This window comes from Scomber japonicus, chromosome 15, assembly GCF_027409825.1.
Source record: "Scomber japonicus isolate fScoJap1 chromosome 15, fScoJap1.pri, whole genome shotgun sequence".
NCBI lineage: Eukaryota > Metazoa > Chordata > Actinopteri > Scombriformes > Scombridae > Scomber > Scomber japonicus.
The window spans coordinates 22044070-22066286 of record NC_070592.1 but is presented as its reverse complement, the minus strand read 5'-3'; the positions used below and the strand labels follow the sequence as shown (position 1 = coordinate 22066286).

Genomic DNA, 22217 nt, shown 5'->3' with positions numbered 1-22217 from the left:
GATCCCAGGATGGGTAAGAGCTCCCACAGACATACAAACCCAGGAGATGGTGCTCCATCCTTGTCGTACGCTGCCCCAGAAACCCCAGGCTGCTGCTCCCTGACAGCCTCTCACTTTCCCAAATCCCTCGTATAACTTTACACCTCAGATTACGGCCTTATCAGGGAGGCATCCAGCTGACACCTTGTTCTGCCGGCAGCTCAGAAGAGTAGGTTTAAGCCCCTAAAAACCGGCATAAAAACTTGCCGCCACTGTACTGCAATTTTTAGTGTTCCCAGAAGGGGATTATGATGAGTGTGCAGGGAAAGAATGACTTTGATGGAGGAAGGATGAGGGTTGTGACCGCCATCGTTTTATTAGACGGCCTCCTGAGGGAGTTGATGCCAATATTACTGGTCTGACTTCTATTATTAAAAATGACTAGAAGTGAAATAAGGGATGCACTCAACAATGAAGCCTTTTTTTCCTCTACTGACACCAAACCAAGGCTGCATTATTCACTAAAACTAATGGATTGCATCAGCTGATCTATAAACTTGCATTCTTTGTGTTGGAGTGAAAGAGTGATAATCCTATGTTGAGTATATTGTATACTGTACACAGATCATATGAGACAACTTCCCAAGTATATTATTTTATTTAAAAGCAATGCTGTCTTGACATCAAACAAACACAAGACAATGCCATGCCAAAGTCTGGCACACAGCATAGATATATATATATATGAGTGCAGACAGACACGAAAGCTCTAACACACTTTCAGAGAAGCACACACAACAGATGGCCATGCAAAACTGGCTCGCTGAAAGGCATACTTGTGTAGTGAACTAATTCCACACACTCTACATGTAGCTCAGGCACAAACACACGCTGCCTTTCTCAGACATGAAAACTTGCCTGAGGTCAATGTTTGAGGACGACTGGCTAACTGTATATAGTACAGGAGGCTTTGATCTTTGGACTTGGCTGTGGCAAAGACAGCCTGCTAGCGTTGAGGCCCTGCGCTACCGGAAGCTTGTGGTCTGGGACGCCTCCATTTACTACTCTGCTCTGATGCTAAATATACAATAATAAAAAGGCTAGCAGATTTATTTCAGACTGTGATACATTTCCTCTCCAGTGAGGGAAGAAGGGGACTAAGTAAGAGACAGACGTCTCGAGATCACTGACGAACATTAAGTGATAATTACAGAGCGAGATAGACAGAAAGAGAGAGACGAGGTTTCCCCCTCTCGCTTTTCTCTTCCTCTTCCTCTGCCACCACAGAGGAGAGTGGCGTCTCCAAACTAAAGAGGGGCGCCCGTTGTATTAGAGTCCCAATGATTGGCTATGATTGCATTATCTGATCCCATGAGGGATAAAAGGACAGCAACACGCACACACGCACATAAACACACCACATGCCTGTATTTCATTGCCCAATGATCATTGCCTCTTCAGAAGTCTAACATGGCTTTTTTGAAAACATATTTAGACATGTAGCCATAAAAGAAAATATGACTCAAATTCAAACATTGTCTTTATCTTTTTCAAGTCAGTTTTCTGACACACAACCACGCACACACACATACTCCCCTATGTACTCGACTTCACCACCAGGCCACCGCACTCCTTTCAAAGCTCTTTGATCCCCGGTCGAGGGTCCTCTCCGCGGTGCCTCTGTCTGAATTCCAGAGATTCTGGTATAATTCAAACGTTTCACGGCACATACTTCGTCCCCCCAGGAGACAGCGGCAGGGATGGAAAATGCCACCACGGTCCCCGGCTCTCTCTCCCTCCATTGTCCCTAGTCTTTAATCAGGCCCTCTCTGTGGCTCGCGCTGCCACCGTGGTGTGTTGTCTCAGCCTGGGAAAATGCCGGCCTAAGTGGCTGTTATGTGCTGAGGCGCAGACCACAGAGACCCAGAGGGGTGCTGCTGGAGCCCTCTGTGCCAGCCGTGGGTCTCAGAGTGGCTAACACACACAATGAGTGAGGTCCCAAATCTGGATGTAACCTTACATAACAGCCATTGCTACATCTATTTACTCGTTAGACTAGGTTTCGATCAGTAAATCATACGCCATCATAATCACAGGCATGAGCCAAAACGCATCATAAATCACAAATGTTATTTGTTCCTAAACAGTTGCTGGGTGTAAACCAGTGTTAAAGTGCCACACAGATAGGGCAGTATTGTAGAAACTCCAGTGTGATTGCTTGGCTGCAAGAGGTCTGCGGAGAGGGAGTTTCCTGTGCTTGTGTCAACAGATGATCAAAACAAAGGCCTTGTGTTTCCCTGAGTCAGAGCGAAAAGAAGGTCAGCAACCAGAACTACCTCAGAGCTCAACCCAACTCTGCTTTGTTTTGGGATAGACTTGTGTTAGGGCTGGGCAGCTGGGTCATCCGGCGTTTGGCCTGCCTTCACCCGGACACAACGCTCCATCAGGTCAGGTTTACAAGGACTCAGTTAAAGCCTGATGGTTTATACTAGTTTATATTTAGTGCTTATAAGCGTGAATAGAGTTTTTATGAGGTACCATAAATTTCATTTTCAAAAGAGGGTGAGTATGGAGGCTTATGTACGCCTACCCTGTGGTTTCTCCAGGCCACCACGAAGCCTTTGTATTTGTCCTGTTTGCCATGGGAAAATATCTGAAACAAATAAGTCGGCTGGTCGGCACCCATCAGTGTAAAAAACACTTCTAAGAGCTGTGGATTGTGCAGAGAGGGTGTGGCGCAGCGCTGAAGGAACTACTTGTTTACTCTTGCTATGTCCGAAAATAAAAAAGGGAACTATTTTTTCTCTGAAATGGAAGACAAATAAACAAGTATTCTTGAGCAGACAATTTGGGCAGGCGCAAGCAGCCTGCGGTTGTGCAGCGGCATGCTGGAGACGGTATGAGAGGGGGGGGGGGGTGACACTTTGAGGTTTGTTCCCCACAACATCATCACTGTCATCATCACTATCAATGAGATGGAATGAAGAAAAACAGATCGAATGCAAATATTATCAGATTTTTACGTGAAAAAACTAAACTAAACTCAATTACTATAATGTATGTATCGAAGTGGTATTGTTATAGCATACTTTAGTACTTTACCTGCTCAGTGATAATAGATTTGATCCTTTTCCATAGTATTAATGCAGTGTTTTACATTATGATATATTGTCTCTAGTCCATATGCAGCTATTGGACCTCTCCCAAACATCTAATTAGTTAGTCGTTTGCGTTTTGTGAAAATGCCATATATGGTTATAAATGGGGACAATAAAGGTGAATTTGCCTAATTTATCCATATATTTTACATTGACATTGTCACTGAGTACTGTGAGTTTATTTAGCCGTCTGGAAATAAGCGATTGCATGTTGTTTATCACAGCGGCACAAACTCTTTTAATTTAATTAATCTGTGGTTCAGTCTTGCTCAAGGACACATTGTCATGCTGTATACAATTAATCCTATAAAAGTAATGTTGTTTAATACGGCCCTGCATTTCCACTGTGCTGATTAATGACCCTCCAATGAAAAATCCTGAAAAGACTCGCCCATGTGGTCGAAACCAAATTGCTGATCTGTACTTTAAAATATTTCCATATAATGAGTTAGAGGGTCAAACCATAGGAGATAACATCACAATCAGTATTTAGGACTTCTCCGTTTTGTGATCTAACCACAATATAAGGACACTGTCATTTTCCAATATAAAATTAGATATTGTAATTTAGACCACATTGTGATTACAATTTACTACCTGCAACCTGTTATTATACACTCTACCAATTATTTTTGGCTTTCAAGATTCATTTCTGCATCAACAACAACACGTCTAAACACACACATGAACTTTGCTTTTTTGTGATCAATCATTTCATCATTTGTTTATAATTTACAGGAGGGGAGTAACATCATTATTGTCATATGTCACCAAGCAAAGTGGAAGAATCACACATAGTGTTTAATAGTATACTATGTTTATGTATGATATGCATATACATATATAATATTCTGAAGAAAAAGCAACTTGTTATCATACCGTCTTTCAATTATCTCTGGGTTTTAAGATTCATTTGTGCATTCTGCTGAACAACAGTGAGTCTTAACACTCACATGAACTTTACTATGGGCCACGCCTCCATCGCCCCCTGATTGGACACATGAAAAACGTCATCGTGTTCTGAAAGCGGAAGTTTTTGGCTAATGTAGACAATGGGGCAATGCTCCCTGCCAGTCTCTGTGGTTGTATTCAGTTAAAAGTTTTGCCACCACCAGAAGCGTAATTAGACAGGTGAGAGCGTTTTATATGGCTTTTAAAATACTCGTGGCGAGTCTGCGTGCTTTGTAAAGTGCAGCTTGCGGTATTGGTTCAGTATCGCCAACTAGCTACTTAGCGCTAGCAACACAAGCTAGCTTGTAAGCAGACACAAAGTAGAGCCAGTTATCATATTATGTCGCTGTCACACGTGTGTCTGTTTTTATGTGTAATCCTCGGAAACTCTATGGTATTTAACGGTGATTTCAAAATAGCATAAAGCTTATGCATATTAGTTACCTCAGTAACGTTAGTGAAGCTTGCATCCTCACACTAAATCTATTTTGATCTGGTACCATAACAACAAACGTTACTTAACAATAATGATGTTTATGTGTAATATGTGTCGGGCTCTTGAACAATAAAATGTGAAAAAATAGTTACTGTTTATCTGTTTGTACTTGTTGTGTTGTTTTAATCCGTTTTATTGTATGAAACACTCTAAATGTGTTTAAGTGCTATAAAAGGCATACTATAGTGGTATGGCACTTGGTGGAAACAAAAGTAATAAAGTTGAGTTGTTGAGGGATTTTCCCCTCTCTCTCATATTTATTAGTACTTTATTTTGGATCAAAAGTTTGAACTACAGGACCAAACAATCCACAATCAGTGGCATGTGTCTTTTCTCTCTCTCCTGGCAGAGCCTCCTGGGGTGTAGACATGGACGTGCCTTGCTACCTGCCCAAACTGCTCTTTGAACTCAATGAGCAGCGTAAGCGGGACTTCTTCTGTGACTGCAGCATCCTTGTGGAGGGCCGTGTCTTCAAGGCCCATCGTAACGTGTTGTTTGCAGGGAGTGGCTACTTTCGGGCTCTTCTGGTTCATTATCTGCAGGTAGGAGAAGCTTACGTTTGTGTTTACTCATGGTTTTGACATCTGAGGATTGCATATGACTAGATGTTAGACTTGATGAATCGGTCAACCAAGACGTAGGTAGTATTATCAGTATTTACTCTGGCACTGATGCCTTAAACAATCTCAGTCTTATAAAACAAGAAAGCCACAGCTGCATCATGAATCCATACTCTACATCTCATTGCTGTTTAAAGCTTTCAAAGGAAAGTGGATTAAAGAGTTATTGATTGATTATTAGACAATACAAATCTTAATCTCTAAAACACCAAAATGTATATTTTCGTGTAAAATGAATCCTGAATTGTCTTGATCTCTTTTCAGGATAATGGGCAGCGCTACAGCACAGCATCACTGGACATTGTTACGGCTGACGCCTTCTCTATTATCCTGGATTTTCTTTACTCTGGCCGCTTGGCCCTGAACAGGAGCAATGTCATTGAGGTGATGTCGGCAGCCAGCTACCTGCAGATGACTGATCTGGTGAACTTTTGTAAAGGATACATCCGCTCATCTTTGGAAATATGCAACAAGGACAAGGAGAGTACCACAGAGACGGAGCACCAGTCACAGAATGGAAGGATGGGTCCTGCGGATAGCGGCAGTCCTCCTGCGACTATCTCTAGTGGGGCAGGGGCTGCACAGCCTCACTCACAGGTTGCAGGGGCAGATAGAGGGTCGGATTTGGGTCCGGAGTCTGTTACCTCAGCTAAAACCCCTTTGTCTCTCCCTGTTAGTAACCCTCCAGGCATCAGCAGGGACATGGACCGGGACTACCATTCCAGGGAGGAGTTTACATCTGTTAGTGAAGGACAGAAGGGGCACATGGATCAGACAAACCTCTCATCCTCCTCATCCTCTGCTTTGACCCCAGAGTTAGTAAATCCAAAGATAGAGTATGACCCCGATGAGGAGCTTATGGAGTCCCCTGATACCAAAGACCTCGCCTCATATCCTGGGCCCTCCCTCCATAATCCTCATCATAGCAGGCTACTTCCCCCAAGCCCCTCCCCCTCCAACGAGCGCTCCCCATTGGGATACAGCCCGTCCTTTAATACCCGGCAGCTGATGGAGATGCTGGCCAGAGGAGAAGGCCCCAGTCCTCTAGGGGACCGAGTGGGGCAGCGCTTTACCCAAGGACTCAGTAGTAGCACAGGAGGAGGAGGGAGAATGGATGAAGGTTTAGGATATATGGGATCATCCATCATGGAGATCCAATCTGATTGGCTTGGAGAAGACACAGGTAACTGGCAAAATCAACTGTGTGAACTGATTGCACGCAATTCCATTAAATGGCCTGGGGTCACATATTTCCCTGTAAATTAAACATACATACATACATACATATTTTAAAACTAATACTATAATTATAATATATATACAGTATCTCACCAAAGTGAGTACACCCCTCACTTTTTTGCAAATATTTTATTATATCTTTTCATGGGACAACACTATAGAAATGAAACTTTGATATGCATGTACAGCTTGTATAGCTTATGGATTTACTGTTAAATTGTATCAAAGTTTCATTTCTATAGTGTTGTCCCATGAAAAGATATAATGAAATATTTGCAAAAATGTGAGGGGTGTACTCACTTCTGTGAGATACTGTATATATATTTTCTAATAGAGAAGTAAGGCTGCACATTTTGCCTCTCTCGCCCCCTGCAGGTGATGGCTTGGTAGTGCCAGTTAAACTCCACAAGTGCCCCTACTGCCCGTACACTGCCAAGCAGAAAGGAATCATGAAGAGACACATTCGTTGTCACACAGGAGAGCGACCCTTCCCCTGTCCAATGTGTGGCAAGAGGTTCACGAGGCAGGAGCACCTCCGCAGCCACGCTCTTAGTGTAAGAAAAGTGCGGCTTTGACTGCAAGATTATCTACCCAGTCTTGAAAATGTTGCTCCATCTGCTTTTGCTTTTAAGTGAGAGTTAGCTGCTCATTACAAAGGTCAATTACAGAATAAATTACACAATTATTAATATGCAATTTTGTAATAATTTGTTATTAATTTCAGCTATTCAGTAAATGTAGGCTGTTAATTATGCGCCCTGTTCAACATAAATGCCCAGCTTGGTCTTGTTTTTCTATTTATTTTCCAATTTATTGAAATTATTATTAATTCTGTTTGCCACTTGTAATCAGTGCTGTGTGGTATTTATAAAATACAAGATGAGAGCAGGAAATTCCTGACACATAAACGTAAATAAAAAAACCCAAAATCAAATGCACAGTAATTTATGAGGTGCAAAGGACCAAAGACTGATTTTGCTGAGCTGAGATGATGGGAAATGTTGCCAACTGTCAATCAGAAAAATGTTATTTTAAAATTGTTGTATGAAATTGTAAAGATAAAGTTAAACTTTATTGATCCCATAGTGGGGAAAATTCATCGTTACAGCAGCTCAAAAAGATATGGATATGACAAAAAACCATTTTAACCATATTATTTGTCCTGGTGTTGTAATTTACTGATTAAATCCTGTTGTCTTGGTTGCATGACAACAGTCAATAATACATAGTTAAGCTTTAGTGGTCGCTCAAAACCAGTTGGAGCCAGTAATTGTTGACAGTTTGTTTTAACCATTAATTGGCTGCTGTTTAATTCAGTTCCCCCATGTTGCTTGTGCTTTGTGTATATTTAAGAAAGTATAACAAGTAGAATTTAATTTTTTATGGCACGTATGTTTTTATTCCTCACTTATAATCATTTTAAAGATCCTGCGCAAAATGATTTATACTGCTGTCTGACTTTGTTGACCACTGACAGGTCCACAGACACTACTGGTCAGTATCATGCAAGAGCTGCAGGCGAACCTTTACAGGAGCCAGTGTTTCTCCAGGACTCCGACGCTTCAGCATCTGCGACAGCTGCAACTGTGTGACCACCACTCATGATGATTCTGCCCCTGTTCACCCTACCGGCCAACCCGAGCCTATGGACCGTGCAGACTGGTCCAGTTTTATGGATGATGTAGACGAGGTGGAGGTTGGCAGAGTGGAGGACTTGGTGGAGAAACAGATGCTTGAAAGACAGCTGGATGTCTGTACTGATGTAGGTCACACACTGTGAATCTGAAATCCACTGTACTCTGAGAAGAAAAAACATTCCTTGAACTGTTTCTGCTGTTCTTTTTCCAACTGTGGCCATACTGTTATTCATATTAAATTATTACTAGGGGTGTGACGATACACTGAGCTCACGAGATGAGACATGATATTGGGTTCACGAGATCGAGAAGAGACAAGATTTTAACACTATTTTTAAGAAGACTTCAACGAGGAAATATATGACTGTTCTTTAATTTGAAATTCACGAAAGGCTAAATAATGCAGGTGAATTTTGAAATGTTTTAATACTTCAGTTCTACTTTCTAAGTATGAATTATTATATGCAGTATGCAGCACTGTAAAAGGTTTCCCCATCTAGATAGATATTTTATAGATAGATAATTTTGGTATTTATGGGAACCATAAATACAAAAGTTATATACAGTCACAAATACCAAAAAGTGAATTATAAAGAATAGAAAAAAATCTAGTATATAAATTAAATAAAGAATCAAATTGCACAAATCCTGTATCACATAAATATTGCTTCTGAGACAACAATCACCTCGACGAGAAATATCGTCATGTTTTAATCTCTTGTGGCACAAGATTTGGTCACACCCCTCATTATTACCACATGATTATTTATTGATGCATTCTTAACTAGAAAATCCAAACCTTTTGACATCAGGATCAAATAGATTTCATATTATTTTAATCGTAAATGTGATCTTTCATATCATCTTCACATTTATACCTTATTCCTCTATATGTACTGTGTGTTTATAGAAATGATTTGGCTGTCACAACAGTAGCTTCTAGTTTACTTACTTAGCACTATCCAGTTTATAGGATAGACAGAGTAGCTTGATGTTACATGTTTTTTGTTTTGTTACAGTTCACAGATAAAATAAGCTTTATGGTGGCCATCGTGGATATTGTTGCAATAAATGTAAATATATCTGGCCTTAATCTCAATTTTGTGTTTACATGTGCTTTTCACTTGCAGATATTGGTTAACCTTGTGATGCACAGAATGTACATATTCATGGTGTAGTTCAACAATATCAATATCATGATATAAGAAAGCTGTTTATGCCCTCTAGTGTCTGAGCCCACACTAGATATCTTAAGTGTGCTGTTAATAACTGATATGACAGGCTATTGCAATATGGAGCAACTGACTACCTTATAAATTATAAAGAGATCAAAATGTTTGTTCTGATTTTTTTATTGGAGTTGTACGAAATGTGTAAATTCTCTGTTGTTATTGTTTCATTTAAATCATTTCTCTTTGATGTAGTAACTGTGCCACCAGTGGGCAGGCTTCTCACAAAAAGCAAGTAGAGATTTTGTGCACTTGTAGTCACCATTGGTAAAGTTGCATTCACTGTCATGTCTCACTGTATAAAAATAGCAAGAGCTTTTTTATCACGACGGTTGTACTCATGAGTTATCTTACCACTTGTGACCTACATGCATTCTCACTGTGATATGTGCATTTCCCCTCCTGGTGATGGGACCTGGATGCGCAGTGTGGTACACAACCTACTGGACCAGTCTGGATGCCTGCCCCCTGCCCCAGAGTGGTTTTTGTTCAATGAGGGGATATTCTCAGTCCCTATAGTCTGATCAGTACAGTGAGTGGTTTTGATACTGGTACTGGTGGCAGCCCAAAAAACAAGCAGCAAAAGTTGACTTTGTGTAGAATAACCCTAACCCGTTTGTGCCCGAGTTGTGCACAGAATTGTTTGACCCACACAGCTGGGCAGATATTTTCCAAGCCTCTGGAGCCAAGTATGGTCCTCAGCTCTCTTCCTGCAGGTGTTTGCTTAGTGACATAAAGATTTGCACCAACCTGCTGTAATCCATTTGTGTTCAAGGTTTTTTTTTTCTGCAGCAGGTCTGTTTTGTTGGCACTGTTTGCTTGGTCACAGCCACATCTGCGAGGTGTCTTGTATAACCTTGCAGTCACAGTGTTATTAAGGGTATATAACAATCAGAATGCACTATTATAGATAAAATAATGTGTGTCTCTCTCACTTGTTCCTATGGACACTTAATCATTTTTGACAGAATACCTGCTTCTTTTTCCTGAAAGGTTTGTGGCCATTTATTTGTTTGTGCTTGACTTTACAGATATGTGGTAATCATGTCCAAACACAGTGAAGGTTTTCGCAAACTGGCAGACTCATGATGGAGGTGGAACTCAAAAGACTTTGGTCCTCACCACAACTTGGTAGGAGAACTGGCTCCAGCTGTCAGGAGTAGGTGATCGGTGTGTTTTCTTACAGTTCACCAGTTTTCATCACTTATTGATAATGTGTGTGGATTTGCAGGGAGTGCACAGCTGTTTTATGTCTGTTACCATGCCATTTATAGCAATAACACAGGTGAGAAACATTTTAAGAAATCACGAAGCCAACTCAAGAGGGCGACAAGCCTACGTCGATCTAATGGGAGAATACAATAGAAGAAGAATATTATTTATGACTTGAGCTTAAGCTTTGTTTATTAGCAGAAAACAGGGCTCTGCGGCATTGTCTGTCCGTCTGTGGGACTCAGCGGTGACACATGGGGAAGTCGCCGGATCTAAGTGAGTTTGAGCGGGGCATGATCGTGGGTGCAAGGCGCGCCGGCTGCAGCATCTCTGAAACAGTCAACTTGTTGGGATTTTCAAAGACTGCAGTATCTCGAGTTTACAGGGAATGGCTTGAGAAGCAGAAGACATCCAGTCACCGGGGGTCCTGTGGGAGAAAACGCCTGGTCGACGAGAATGGTGAGAAAAGGATGGAGAGAGTGGTGGAGGCTAACAGCCAGGCAACGAGCACGCAGATCCAGGCTCTGTACAACTGCAGCGGAGGGAAGCCCATCTCACACGCAACCACCCTGCGGACCCTGAAGAGGCTGGGCTACAGCCGCAGAGCTCAGCGGAGGGATTCGCTCCTCCAGGCCGGGCTGGAGGCTTCGGCCGGGGACCCATCCTTCCCCGAGCAGATTCATTCCTCCACAGACTCGCAGTGCAGCAACGAGAAGGAGCAGGACCAATGGATACAGTAAAACTCTGGACCGGACATAAAGACAGAGCCCTATAAACTCCAGTTAAAGTTTCTCAACCTGGCGCGTTTAGGTTTTTGGAACAGTTGTCCACTTTGTTTTGAACTGGATCCATTCATTTTTATTTTAAGTTATCAATTCTACAAAAAAAAAAAGTACAATCTTTGTCCATTTTGTTGCTTGCAAAATGAAAAATGTTTTGGTTGTTGGATCACTTTCTTAGTGTTTGTCCTTATAAAATGCTCAGTATGTATCCAGAACACTGTGGGTGAATGTAAATCCTGCCATGTTCTAATGAACTAAATCAGAAGAATATTCAATAGGCTGACTAAACTTCTCCAGCACGTTTCACTATAAATGTCTGGTTCCAAATGTCAAAAGAGAAACCACTCTTACCCTTTAGGACCTTCACTTGTTGTCAAATCAAAGTGACAGACTATTGAAACTTAGGTAAGGTGAGACGTTAAAGCAAAACTTTCCATTTGGTAGTTGTCAGCATCTCTGTGTAGATCATGCTGTGCTGTCATTATTTGCTGGGGTACACATTATGTATTATGGTGCAAAATGAGGGTCCAAAAAGGTGACAACATTTTTTACCACTCGAAAATGAAGAAAATAATCATTTCATGGTACCCACGCTCCTTACAACTTCAGATGTATTTATTTTTCCATGAGCTCTTGTAACTGTAGGATACAAAGCAAGTAGCTGATATATATTTTACCCAGTACAACCTACTTGAGTAGGCTATGTAAGCTGCTGTGTGTCTTTTGATATTACAAATGTTTATAAGGCCATAAAGCCAAAAGAAAGAGTGAAATGGAATTTGACATTTAATTCATTTTTCCAACACAAAAAACGATGTGCAAGTGTTCAGATTCTTCTGCCCAAGACTTCAGGTAACAAACACATACCTACAGTCTCTTCTGTGACAAAAACAGAACTATTTATACAGTTTAGTGTCTAGTTGTTATGTCAGTGATGCCATACTGCACACTCCAGGTGCACGTGGGTGTTATAGGCTCATAATTAATTAACCCTATGTCTTTATGCACAAATACACTTCAGATAAAAATTGAACAGTGAGTATTAACACAGAGCGAAGTAGTCCCTCACCAGGCACGTTGAGCCTGCCGCTTCTCTGTCCGTTGCGGCTCCGCTGGTCATAGAGCCCAGAGAGAGAGAGGGGGGGGGGGGGGGGAGAAACAGCTGCTGCTCCATGGATAACTGAGGAGACATGACAGTGGAGCAACTTGAACCTGTGAGTTTTGGTCTAACTAGTCGCTGTCCATTTATTCAACATGCTTACATATGGGTAATATATCAGAAAAACGCTCTATTTTAGTCAATGTGTCAGCTTCTATTTTTGCCGGACGTCGGAGCACGGCGCATCAATTAACACAGAGCAGATGTGCGGGACAGGAAATCGTGTACAAAATACAAAATAAAACATCGGGTTAATTTTCAAAATAAAATGCACCGTGTTTACGGCGGATCATATTTCCCTCACTACAGGTCTGAAGTACAGGTCCGAGGTTTAGATAAAGTTTATTGTGACTTTGCTACTACTGTGTGGGCTAACAAAATAATGATAATAATAATAATAATAATAATAATAATATAGTACTTTCAGCATTCTGGGGATATGCTGTAGGTTATCTGTGTTTGAAATATTACCATCTGTATTTAAACTCGAGCCCCTTTCCCTCTATAATCATGTGCACGTCCCTGTCCCTCACCCACCCGTCTCCAAATTATTTTTTGGGGTGTGATGACTGTGATTACAGGACACTGACTTTCAATACCACAGCAAGCTTAAACTCAACGAGGAGTTCGAAGAGATGACTGCAGACGACTGAAAGACCAAGAGCATCTTCACATTTGACGTTTTGCATATTGAAAATACATTTTGGAATTGAAAACAAAACCGGAACTGAAAAAATAATAATTGGAAAATTAAACATTAAAACATCAATAAAACAAGACTAGTATTTTATTAGTAGTATTTTATTAAAGCTGTTGTTTTTTTGTTTAAATACTGTTTTATTTTCATTGCCAGTACAACTTTTTTCCAATACAAATGTTTCAAATACCAGTCTTTCTTTTTTCAGTTCAGGTTTTATCAGAAAGTCACTGTCCTGCCTTCATTCCTGCACATGAGCAACTAAGCGCTTGCAAACGCGATTTTTTAAATAAAGTTTTATTTGAAAAAAAAAGCCAAAACACACAAAAAACCATGTGACAGGATTCATTTGATTACGGTCACATGACGAGAAACATCCAGTATCCATCCATGATAACAACAAGAAGTGAAACCTCCTGGAAAGGTTGAGGCAAGGTGGACTTCATCGCGTTGGTGTTGACATTTCGACGCCAAACTGTTTGACTTCCTTGTTGCACCAAAGTGTGTTCACAGCTGGAGGAGTATATAACCTGGTTAAAGTCATGCTGGCTCTAACATTTGTGCTTTTTGTCGGTGCTTTCCTATCTCCTTCTGTGACGGCTCGCTACACTGCGGACTGGAGCAGTCTGGATGCCAGACCGCTGCCTTCATGGTACGACGAGGCGAAGGTGGGCATTTTCATCCACTGGGGTGTGTTTTCTGTCCCCGGGTTTGACAGTGAGTGGTTCTGGTGGCACTGGCAGGGCCAACAACCTCCTGACCAGAAGTGTGTGAACTACATGTCAAAGAACTACCCGCCTGGGTTCAGTTACCCTGAGTTTGCACCCCAGTTTCACGCCCAGTTCTTCAACCCAGAGGAGTGGGCGGACATATTCAAGGCTTCTGGTGCAAAGTGAGTACATTCTGTCAAAGTAATGTTAACACTTTCTGTATTGTGTGACGCGCCTCTGATCTGATCTACTCTCTCAATTACAGATATGTCGTCCTGACTTCCAAACACCACGAAGGATTTACTAACTGGGGGTCTCCAAACTCCTGGAACTGGAATTCTGTGGACAATGGTCCTCACAGGGACCTGGTGGGAGACCTGGGAGAGGCAGTGCGCAAGCGGTGAGCCATTAAATGTTTTATTATGAAGCTCCTGACAACAGTCAAGTACAATCAAGGCCATATATGAGTGGCATAGATCAGGTTTGAACTTTAATGCACACATGCACATTAAGAGCCTGACCCTGCCAATGTTTACTTTATTGAATATGTGAATACTGTATTTGCTTATATAACAGGCAAGAATTGTTCTCTGATATTAGAGATATTTTACATTTTATTTTATTGATGTCAATCTCAGACTAAAATTAAATAATAAAAGTTGACATATGATAGATGTTTACAATAACTGCAATAATAGAAACCTGGAGGTAATGTGCTGCACTGTTTGAACCAATTCTCTACTGTAAACTCACCTCAGTTTCTGTAGCTCAGCCGGTTTGTTGATTGACATCTTCTCCAAAACTTCTACTTACATTATTTATCATTTGACTCATAATTTATGGCTACATCTTTCACTATGTTAGTAGAGCTCACCCCTGACAGCCTGCAGCTCACCTGTACTCATGTCTCTGCTACTTCTCAGTGTTGCCAGATGAGAAATGTTCATACCAGAAGCTGAAAATTGTCATGACCAAGAGAACAATAGGCTTAAATGTGTAATTTTCAGACAACATGTATTTATTAAGCTTGACTTCACCTACAAATCGAGCCAGAATGTATGTATGATGGATTGGCTGGCAAGACATCATGTGAGTGTGTGAGGTGTGTGTAAATGCGGACATTGGATCCATAGTTTACTATCCCGATAGTGTCTGGAAATATATAAACACAGCTAATTTACCTTATAATAATCCATGTCATTGTGACCAATATTCAATAATTACTCGTCCACTCTTTGAAAAGGGTAAGGATAGAGTTATACAAATATGTATCCTTATAATGTAAAGGGTTAGGATTGATTGATTACTTTTTCTTTAAAAAGGACCTGATGGCTTAATTCACTATGGGAGGTATTTTCCTTCAGTATTTAAATGACATATCACAGCTAACAAGCACCCAATGCCTGAAATTTAAATATGATGTTAGTTTTGTCCAGTGATGATGTTTTTAATGATTTTATCTAATAAAATTTTAACTATAAATACTAACCACCTCAATTTAACCACTGTTTATTCATCACTGATTCTGCTACTACAGCAGCTAGTCAGCGACAGCATAACACAGCTTGATCATCAGCTGTTCCTCATATATCACTCTTTCACTCTTCATCATAATAACGTACTTCTTGCAGAAAACACATCCGTCAACTCCAGAGATCTTATCAGTTACATTATGAGTAGTTTAAAATTAACAGTCAGTATTGTGTGGCTGAATTTCTGGCTTAGTTTATTTCACTCAAGATACCATCATGGGTGCTCACTTTCCATAGTTTCAATGCTTGAATTTTGCTTAATAATCTTACACCTGATCTTGCAGATTTGACCATTTTACAATTTTGTTTTTTTAGGTCATTGCACTATGGACTCTACAACTCTCTGTATGAGTGGTTCCACCCTCTCTACCTGAACGATAAGAAGAATAGTTTCAAAACACAGGAGTTTGTGCTGCATAAACTACTTCCAGAGCTTTATAACATGGTTGTAAGGTGTGTATTGCTTTTTGTACATCAGTTAATTGCAGTTCTTGTTCCTTCATTGCACCTATTAAATATAATTTAGTCACGCTCTGTTGAATAAGCCTGTATAAAAGTACAGATTAATGTAACATGCTTTCTTTTGTCTTGCAGGTACAGACCTGAAGTGATCTGGTCTGATGGGGACTGGGAAGCACCTGACACCTACTGGAACTCCACTCAGTTCCTGGCCTGGCTCTACAATGAAAGCCCTGTTAAAGCAAGTGTCTTTATGACAAGGAAACAATACATAACTATGCACAACTATTCATCTATTAATTGTTTCTGCAAGGTTACATGTACTTATTAGACATTCTTTGTCTTAGGATACAGTTGTGACCAATGACAGATGGGGAGCCGGGTGTGCCTGTAAACATGGCGGCTACTATAACTGTCAAGACAAGTATACTCCAGGCCAGCTGCCCCAGCACAAGTGGGAGAAATGCACATCTGTAGATACATTGTCTTGGGGCTATCGTCGGAACATGAAGATGAGTGAACTAATGACCTTACCCACTATTATAGAGGTGAGTAATTATAAAATTGGTCACCAAATCTGTGGCCGTTTCTACTTTTCTGTATGACTCATGCATATAGGCCATTTCTGTGTGCTTGTACACACATTTTATGAGGTGAATAGATGCACATTTTGATGTTCTGGCCTTGTTTGTGTCCTCTTACTTGAGCAAACACTCAATCAATCAATCAATCAATCAATCAATCTTTATTTGTATAGCGCCAAATCACAACAGAGTTATCTCAAGGCACTTTATACATAGAGCAGGTTCTAAACCGTACTCTTCAGGTTTTAATTTTATAGAGACCCAACATTCCCACATGAGCAAGCACTGGGCAACAGTGGCAAGAAAAAACTCCATTTCAACAGGAAGAAACCTCAGGCAGAACCAGACTCAGAGTGTGCGGCCATCTGCCTCGACCGGTTGGGGTTGAGAGGAGAGCAAAACTGACCAAAAATAGTCAGTAACATATCCTGTGAAGGTGACTGACTGCTTGCTCTCCTGCTCATTTAGGATCTGGTTCACACTGTGGCACTGGGAGGTAACTACCTTCTGAATGTGGGTCCCACTCCTGATGGGATGATCCCAGCAGTGTTTGAGGAGAGGCTCCGGGGAGTTGGTGCCTGGCTAGAGATCAACGGGGAAGCCATCTACGCTTCGAAACCCTGGAGGGTCCAGCTAGAGAACACCACTATGCCAATCTGGTAAGATGCAGGCAGAGCTGAATCATGACTGTGATCTTGTAGTTTTGGACTTTTATAAGTGATTGCAGAATTGTCAAAAATCTTTGCTGAAACTGTAAATTGCACCTCGTGATGTGACATTTACATAGTATATAGTGGACATAAGTTGACTGAAAACAGAGTAGATCTCAGTTTAAGTTTTTTAAGGATACCGTACAGAATAAAGATAAATATCCACTGTGGCCATGTTTGATTGATTCAGTATGGATATCCAGAATATTGATATTGCTGTTATCGTTTCTGCTTTTTTCAGGTATACATCTAAAGGGACCACTGTTTACGCCACTGTGACCACCAAACCCCCCAAGCCTACATTGCAACTGTTGGAGCCCAAAACAACATCACTCACCAAGGTAAAGAGACTGAGATAATGTTAGATAATATTGCCTTCCCACATGTTAAAACCCTTGGTAAGAATGATATCTAGTCCAAAACATGAATTGTGTCACTATGTCACCGATCTTTGTCTCTTGTCCAGGTGACCTTGTTGGGAAATCCTAATCCCTTACCGTGGTCCCCAATCTACCCAAATGGTGGCCTTTCTGTCCTTTTGCCTGAACTGCCCTATACCCCAGGTCAGGCCTGGACACTCAAACTGGATGGTGTCCAGTGAGCCTTATATGCCTGAAGCTTTATGGTTGAATGTTCAGAATTTGACATACTCAGGTTTTCATTATGTTTGTGAGCTTGTGCACTATGACCGAAGGGACAACGCCTGTGTAATGGTCAGTATTTTTGCCAAAATGAAAGAATAGAACACTCCTCTTCAATGATTATTGTGCTCTGAGGACTTAATGTCTCAGTGCCTCTTATTTTTGCTCTTTTTTAATGAGTTAATGATTCTAAATGAAAAGTGGAATCTGCTGTGCAGCTTCTTTTTAAAATGGTTGAATAAAAGATGATTTGATATGTCTGGTAAATATTTGTTTTGTCAGTTCAAAGGTTAATGTTAGTGAGGAAAAGCTGAGGGGTAAGCAACCAACATCAGAACTTTTTATATCTTGAATCGTACGGAACAACACAGCAAACTTTAAAACACTTTGGTTCAAGGTCCACTTTCCTTGATTCATCTATCAATCGCTCAAAGCAAGGTCGACAGACAAAGTTGTCTCCTCTGTGACTGATGGTACTATAAGAATCCTTCAGGTCTCTTCAGTCTGAGAGTCTTTTTCCACACTACACCGTACAGCCACGACTGGAAACAAGATAGCAGGTACTTCTGGATGACCATTTGGTCCTATTAAGTGTTTCTGTGTAACACTTGTTAGCTCTTCTGTTTTCAGAAAGTGCCTTGGGAGGTAATTACTCATCCACTTCCACACCTTTGTATTTTACTAACTGCTGACTTTTGATTGCAACCTACTTATTCTCTCACCTTGAGGCTACTTTTGCACACCATAACATGCTAAATCTCAGCTGACACTTTATATTCAGTGGCAGTAGCCTAAATTTGTGAGTGTGGTTCTTTGCCACGACTACGGCATGAACAGACAAAAATATCCCCTCAATATGTCAATCTAGGTTAGGGCCTAAATGGAAGGATACCCAAGGGTACTGTGCATTTGACTCAGAATGCTGACTCTAAATTGTTATTTGTCCTCTTGGTCACCTTTCCTTAATAGGTGTATATGGTCTGCTCAGTATTTGCATTGCAAGCTCATCCAGGCAGAGAAAGCAAACAGGACATAATTGGAAATGGAAATTCTATGACCTCTGTTTTCCATTTGTGATAAATGCTGCCCAGGTTGGTATTGCCTGCACTGCAAAAAATGTCAATTTGAAGGCCACCTAGTCTGGCATTCACTCTTAAATGAGTATTGATCAGAGGCATGAGATAATACCATTCTAGATATATTCAGTATTTTAAAATAAGGCAGAAAATGGAAAGTTAAAGTTAAGATATAGTGGAAATGGACTTGGCAGAAATGTAATATAAAAATCCATAAGTATGTTTTGATTAGTGCATAATCATCTGAAAAGAAGAACTGTTGTCTTTTTGATACCTTAGACTGAGGCCTTTATATTAACATAGGGAGTGGGTCTACTTCCTAGGAGCATCATGTTGCACCACCATCTACAATAGCCCAGAACAGACAAACCAAACATTGGCTCTAGAGAGGGCCTTTCGTGTTGTTTCGTGAGTTTTAGGGCCAACACAGGTTCTTCTACATGCTTGGAAGGGGTAGGGGAATGGAGGGGTATTCAGGGGGTTGCAATCTACAACCTCACCACTAGATGCCCCTAAAGTCCCCTTTTATTTCTGTACTTCAGTTTATGTCCAAATACTAATTATATTTCTATCAGCAATAAGCAAATGTTAGAATGCTGAAACAGTAGCTGGAAATGGTGAACATGGTAAAATTATACCTGCTAAACATAAACATTTCAGCAATGTTATATCCTGTATGTTGTCATGCTAGCATTAGTATTTAGCTCAAAGCAATATTATGCCTAAGCACAGCCTGAAATTGCTGCTAGCATGACTCATAAATTGAAAATTCAACATGAGATAAAATGTTTTTCAGTGCTCAGACTATTCAAAGGAGTCAAAAAATCAACACAAAGAAAGACAAAGGAGACACAGCACCATGATTTAACTCGCTAAAATAGCTTTATAATAATCATATTAATAGTAATAATATTAGCCATTAGAAAATGTTTTGACAACGTTGACAGTGTTACATTCTGTGTTGGGGTAGACCACGTCACAGTGTGCCATCTCTCTGGGCTTCAGCGCTATCAGACGTGCTCCTTTGACACATCTAGATCCATAAAACATACAAGGTCAATAAATAAATTTTGTATGTACAAAATGAGACCCACAACACAACAAACTGAATCATGATTTATGCTTTACTGTGCAACACCCTCCAGCACCGTCTAACACATTTTCAGACTGCATCTCCTGGTCACCGTGGTGTTCTCATGCATCTTGTGTATCTAGGTACTTGTGCCATTATGAAACGTTCATATCTTATGGCATCACTATTGCTATATGCTCCAGTCAGTTCTTTTCATAGAAGAAAAAAAAAAGAAAGCACTGAATGTTTGTATGTACAATATGTTGTCTTGGCACTGAATCAAACATGTATAAAACAAGAGAAATCAAGAATAAAGCTGAGCTTAAAGACAGAAAAGCTCGCTGTATCAAACCCGTCTGGTTAAAAATCATTGTGTTCAGTGAGAAATACAAGAAAGATGAAAGAGGAGATGTGAAGAGAGTAGAGAACAAGGGGCTATTTTGCTTTTGCTACATTATAGAGTAGAATACAGAGAATGAAGAGTCTGTATCAGTTTGATGTTCATGATGTTTTCCTCCTCTGGCAGAACTAAAAGTTCCGAGTGGAATAAAAGCACATGGATAAAGAAAGTCTTGTGTTTGGATCTTCTGTTAAGTCCATCTATTCAACACTTAACTACTTTCCTCTTTTGGCGATCTCACACTCCTCATAGGAGTGTCCATCATTGATCCCAGAGTTTAATGTCTTCCCAGAGTTAATGTCAGTTTGCTTCTCTTCTACTCCATCTCCATAGTAGCAGCGATTTAAGACTTGTCATCATAGATTAAGCTATTTTTTATCGTACACAAGACTCGCCCTTGAATACAGAACAATGTTTACCCATAGCTGTAACTGACAACACCATTTAATGAGAGTGATGGCAAATATGAATCCTTTTAATGACAATAATCATAGTAATCATACTGTAATAACAATATATGTAATATTGAGAAGAGCAATGTCCATTGGCAACAGGTATTTACAATTTTGTAAACGTGAGGGTGGCAGAGTTTTTTTGTTTTGTTTTTGTTGTTAATTACACAGTAATTGCTCAGTTGTTTCTGAACCACATGGTTACATGTGTGTGTACTGTAAAGCAACATTATAGTGTAAATACACGCGCACACACATATGGACACAATTACACCTCATTGCTAAAGGCACATTGGAGTTTCAGTTAAATTTATATTTGAGTCTCAGCTGTTCTGGAGGTAAATGTAAGTAAAACCTCTGAGAGAACAATACATTTTAAAGTTTGTCTTAAAATGTAAATCATTTAAAGTTATAATCCTTAAAGTTTTCTTAAATTCAAATCCTGTTTCTGATACTATTTATGGCCTGCATTTTTCCAGCAATAGCCATCCAATATATTTACATTCTCTAATAACCTCTCTATATCAGTTTTCATTGTTGGGGATGGTGTCTGCCACTGTCATGCTGGAGCCAAATTGCGTACCTAAGTAAGAGAGATTCACAGCAAATGTATGCATGTAACCAGGTGATATTTTACCTATTGATATTAGCCTCACTGCTTATTGTCAACCCCTACATTTTGTATCGGAGCTGTGTTAAAGGGCCAGTGTGTAGAAATTAGAGGGACTCTTTCAGCAAAAATATAATTCAATAATTCATAAGTTTTAATTAGCTTTGAATTACCTGAAGATAAGAATCACTGCCTTCTCATTAGCTTAGAATGAGCCTATTTAGCATATTAGAGGGTCCTCTTCCATGGAGGCCAACATGTGGCATCTCCATGTTTCTACATGGAGGTGCCACATACAAACCTAGTTTCATGGCCTATACATTTCTCCTACACACTTGGAAGGAGAGGGATATTCACTTAGTTGCAATATGCAATCTCACCACTAGATACCACTTAATCCCACACACTGGTCCTTTAAATTACTGCCTACACAAACTCAACATTTCCCACTACTGCATGGTCATGCTGAAAGCATTCGACCGCCACAATATGGGGCGGCTTTTATTGTGAAGCAGACACAAGACATGTAATATATTTGTCACAGTGGTTAGCACTAAGTGAAAAGTAGGTCTGCAAGTTAAGATAACTGCTATTTTAGGCTTTTTTTCTTACAGCAAATCATATTAAAATATAGTCATAGAAGTACAGTAGCCACAGTGAGCTGTTAGATCAAGAGCTCCGGATGACAGTTGTGAAAAGTACTTGTGATGTGTGTGGCACAAAATCAGATCATGATTGCTCTTATGTTTGACTGACCTCTTTATTGAAGCAGCATATGTTTTTTTTTCCTACACCGTAATTACACAGATTGC

The 22217-nt window shown here is 40.3% G+C and overlaps 2 protein-coding genes across 2 annotated transcripts; both read left to right on the top strand.

Moving 5' to 3' along the window:
• The first annotated feature begins 4169 nt into the window (after nt 1-4169).
• On the top strand, nt 4170-8401 carry zbtb8b (zinc finger and BTB domain containing 8B). Its single transcript, XM_053334461.1, has 5 exons — nt 4170-4268; nt 4934-5126; nt 5469-6387; nt 6819-6997; nt 7921-8401. The coding sequence occupies exons 2-5, from the start codon at nt 4953-4955 to the stop codon at nt 8221-8223; spliced, it is 1575 nt and encodes a 524-aa protein (XP_053190436.1). The 5' UTR covers nt 4170-4268; nt 4934-4952; the 3' UTR covers nt 8224-8401.
• Nucleotides 8402-13533: 5132 nt separating this feature from the next.
• On the top strand, nt 13534-18054 carry LOC128374033 (tissue alpha-L-fucosidase-like). The gene is made up of 8 exons (XM_053334258.1): nt 13534-14051; nt 14135-14269; nt 15717-15854; nt 15996-16101; nt 16208-16408; nt 16913-17103; nt 17396-17495; nt 17621-18054. The coding sequence occupies exons 1-8, from the start codon at nt 13702-13704 to the stop codon at nt 17753-17755; spliced, it is 1356 nt and encodes a 451-aa protein (XP_053190233.1). The 5' UTR covers nt 13534-13701; the 3' UTR covers nt 17756-18054.
• The last annotated feature ends 4163 nt before the right edge of the window (nt 18055-22217 follow it).

Excerpts from the sequence above, each read along its gene's own strand:
- zbtb8b (XM_053334461.1), top strand. The coding sequence starts at position 4,953 with ATGGACGTGCCTTGCTACCTGCCCAAACTGCTCTTTGAACTCAATGAG. Across the intron at positions 6,388-6,818 it reads TTGGCTTGGAGAAGACACAG|GTGATGGCTTGGTAGTGCCA; the intron begins GTAACTGGCAAA and ends CGCCCCCTGCAG. Across the intron at positions 6,998-7,920 it reads TCCGCAGCCACGCTCTTAGT|GTCCACAGACACTACTGGTC; the intron begins GTAAGAAAAGTG and ends GACCACTGACAG.
- LOC128374033 (XM_053334258.1), top strand. The coding sequence starts at position 13,702 with ATGCTGGCTCTAACATTTGTGCTTTTTGTCGGTGCTTTCCTATCTCCT. Across the intron at positions 14,052-14,134 it reads TTCAAGGCTTCTGGTGCAAA|ATATGTCGTCCTGACTTCCA; the intron begins GTGAGTACATTC and ends TCTCAATTACAG. Across the intron at positions 14,270-15,716 it reads GGAGAGGCAGTGCGCAAGCG|GTCATTGCACTATGGACTCT; the intron begins GTGAGCCATTAA and ends TTGTTTTTTTAG.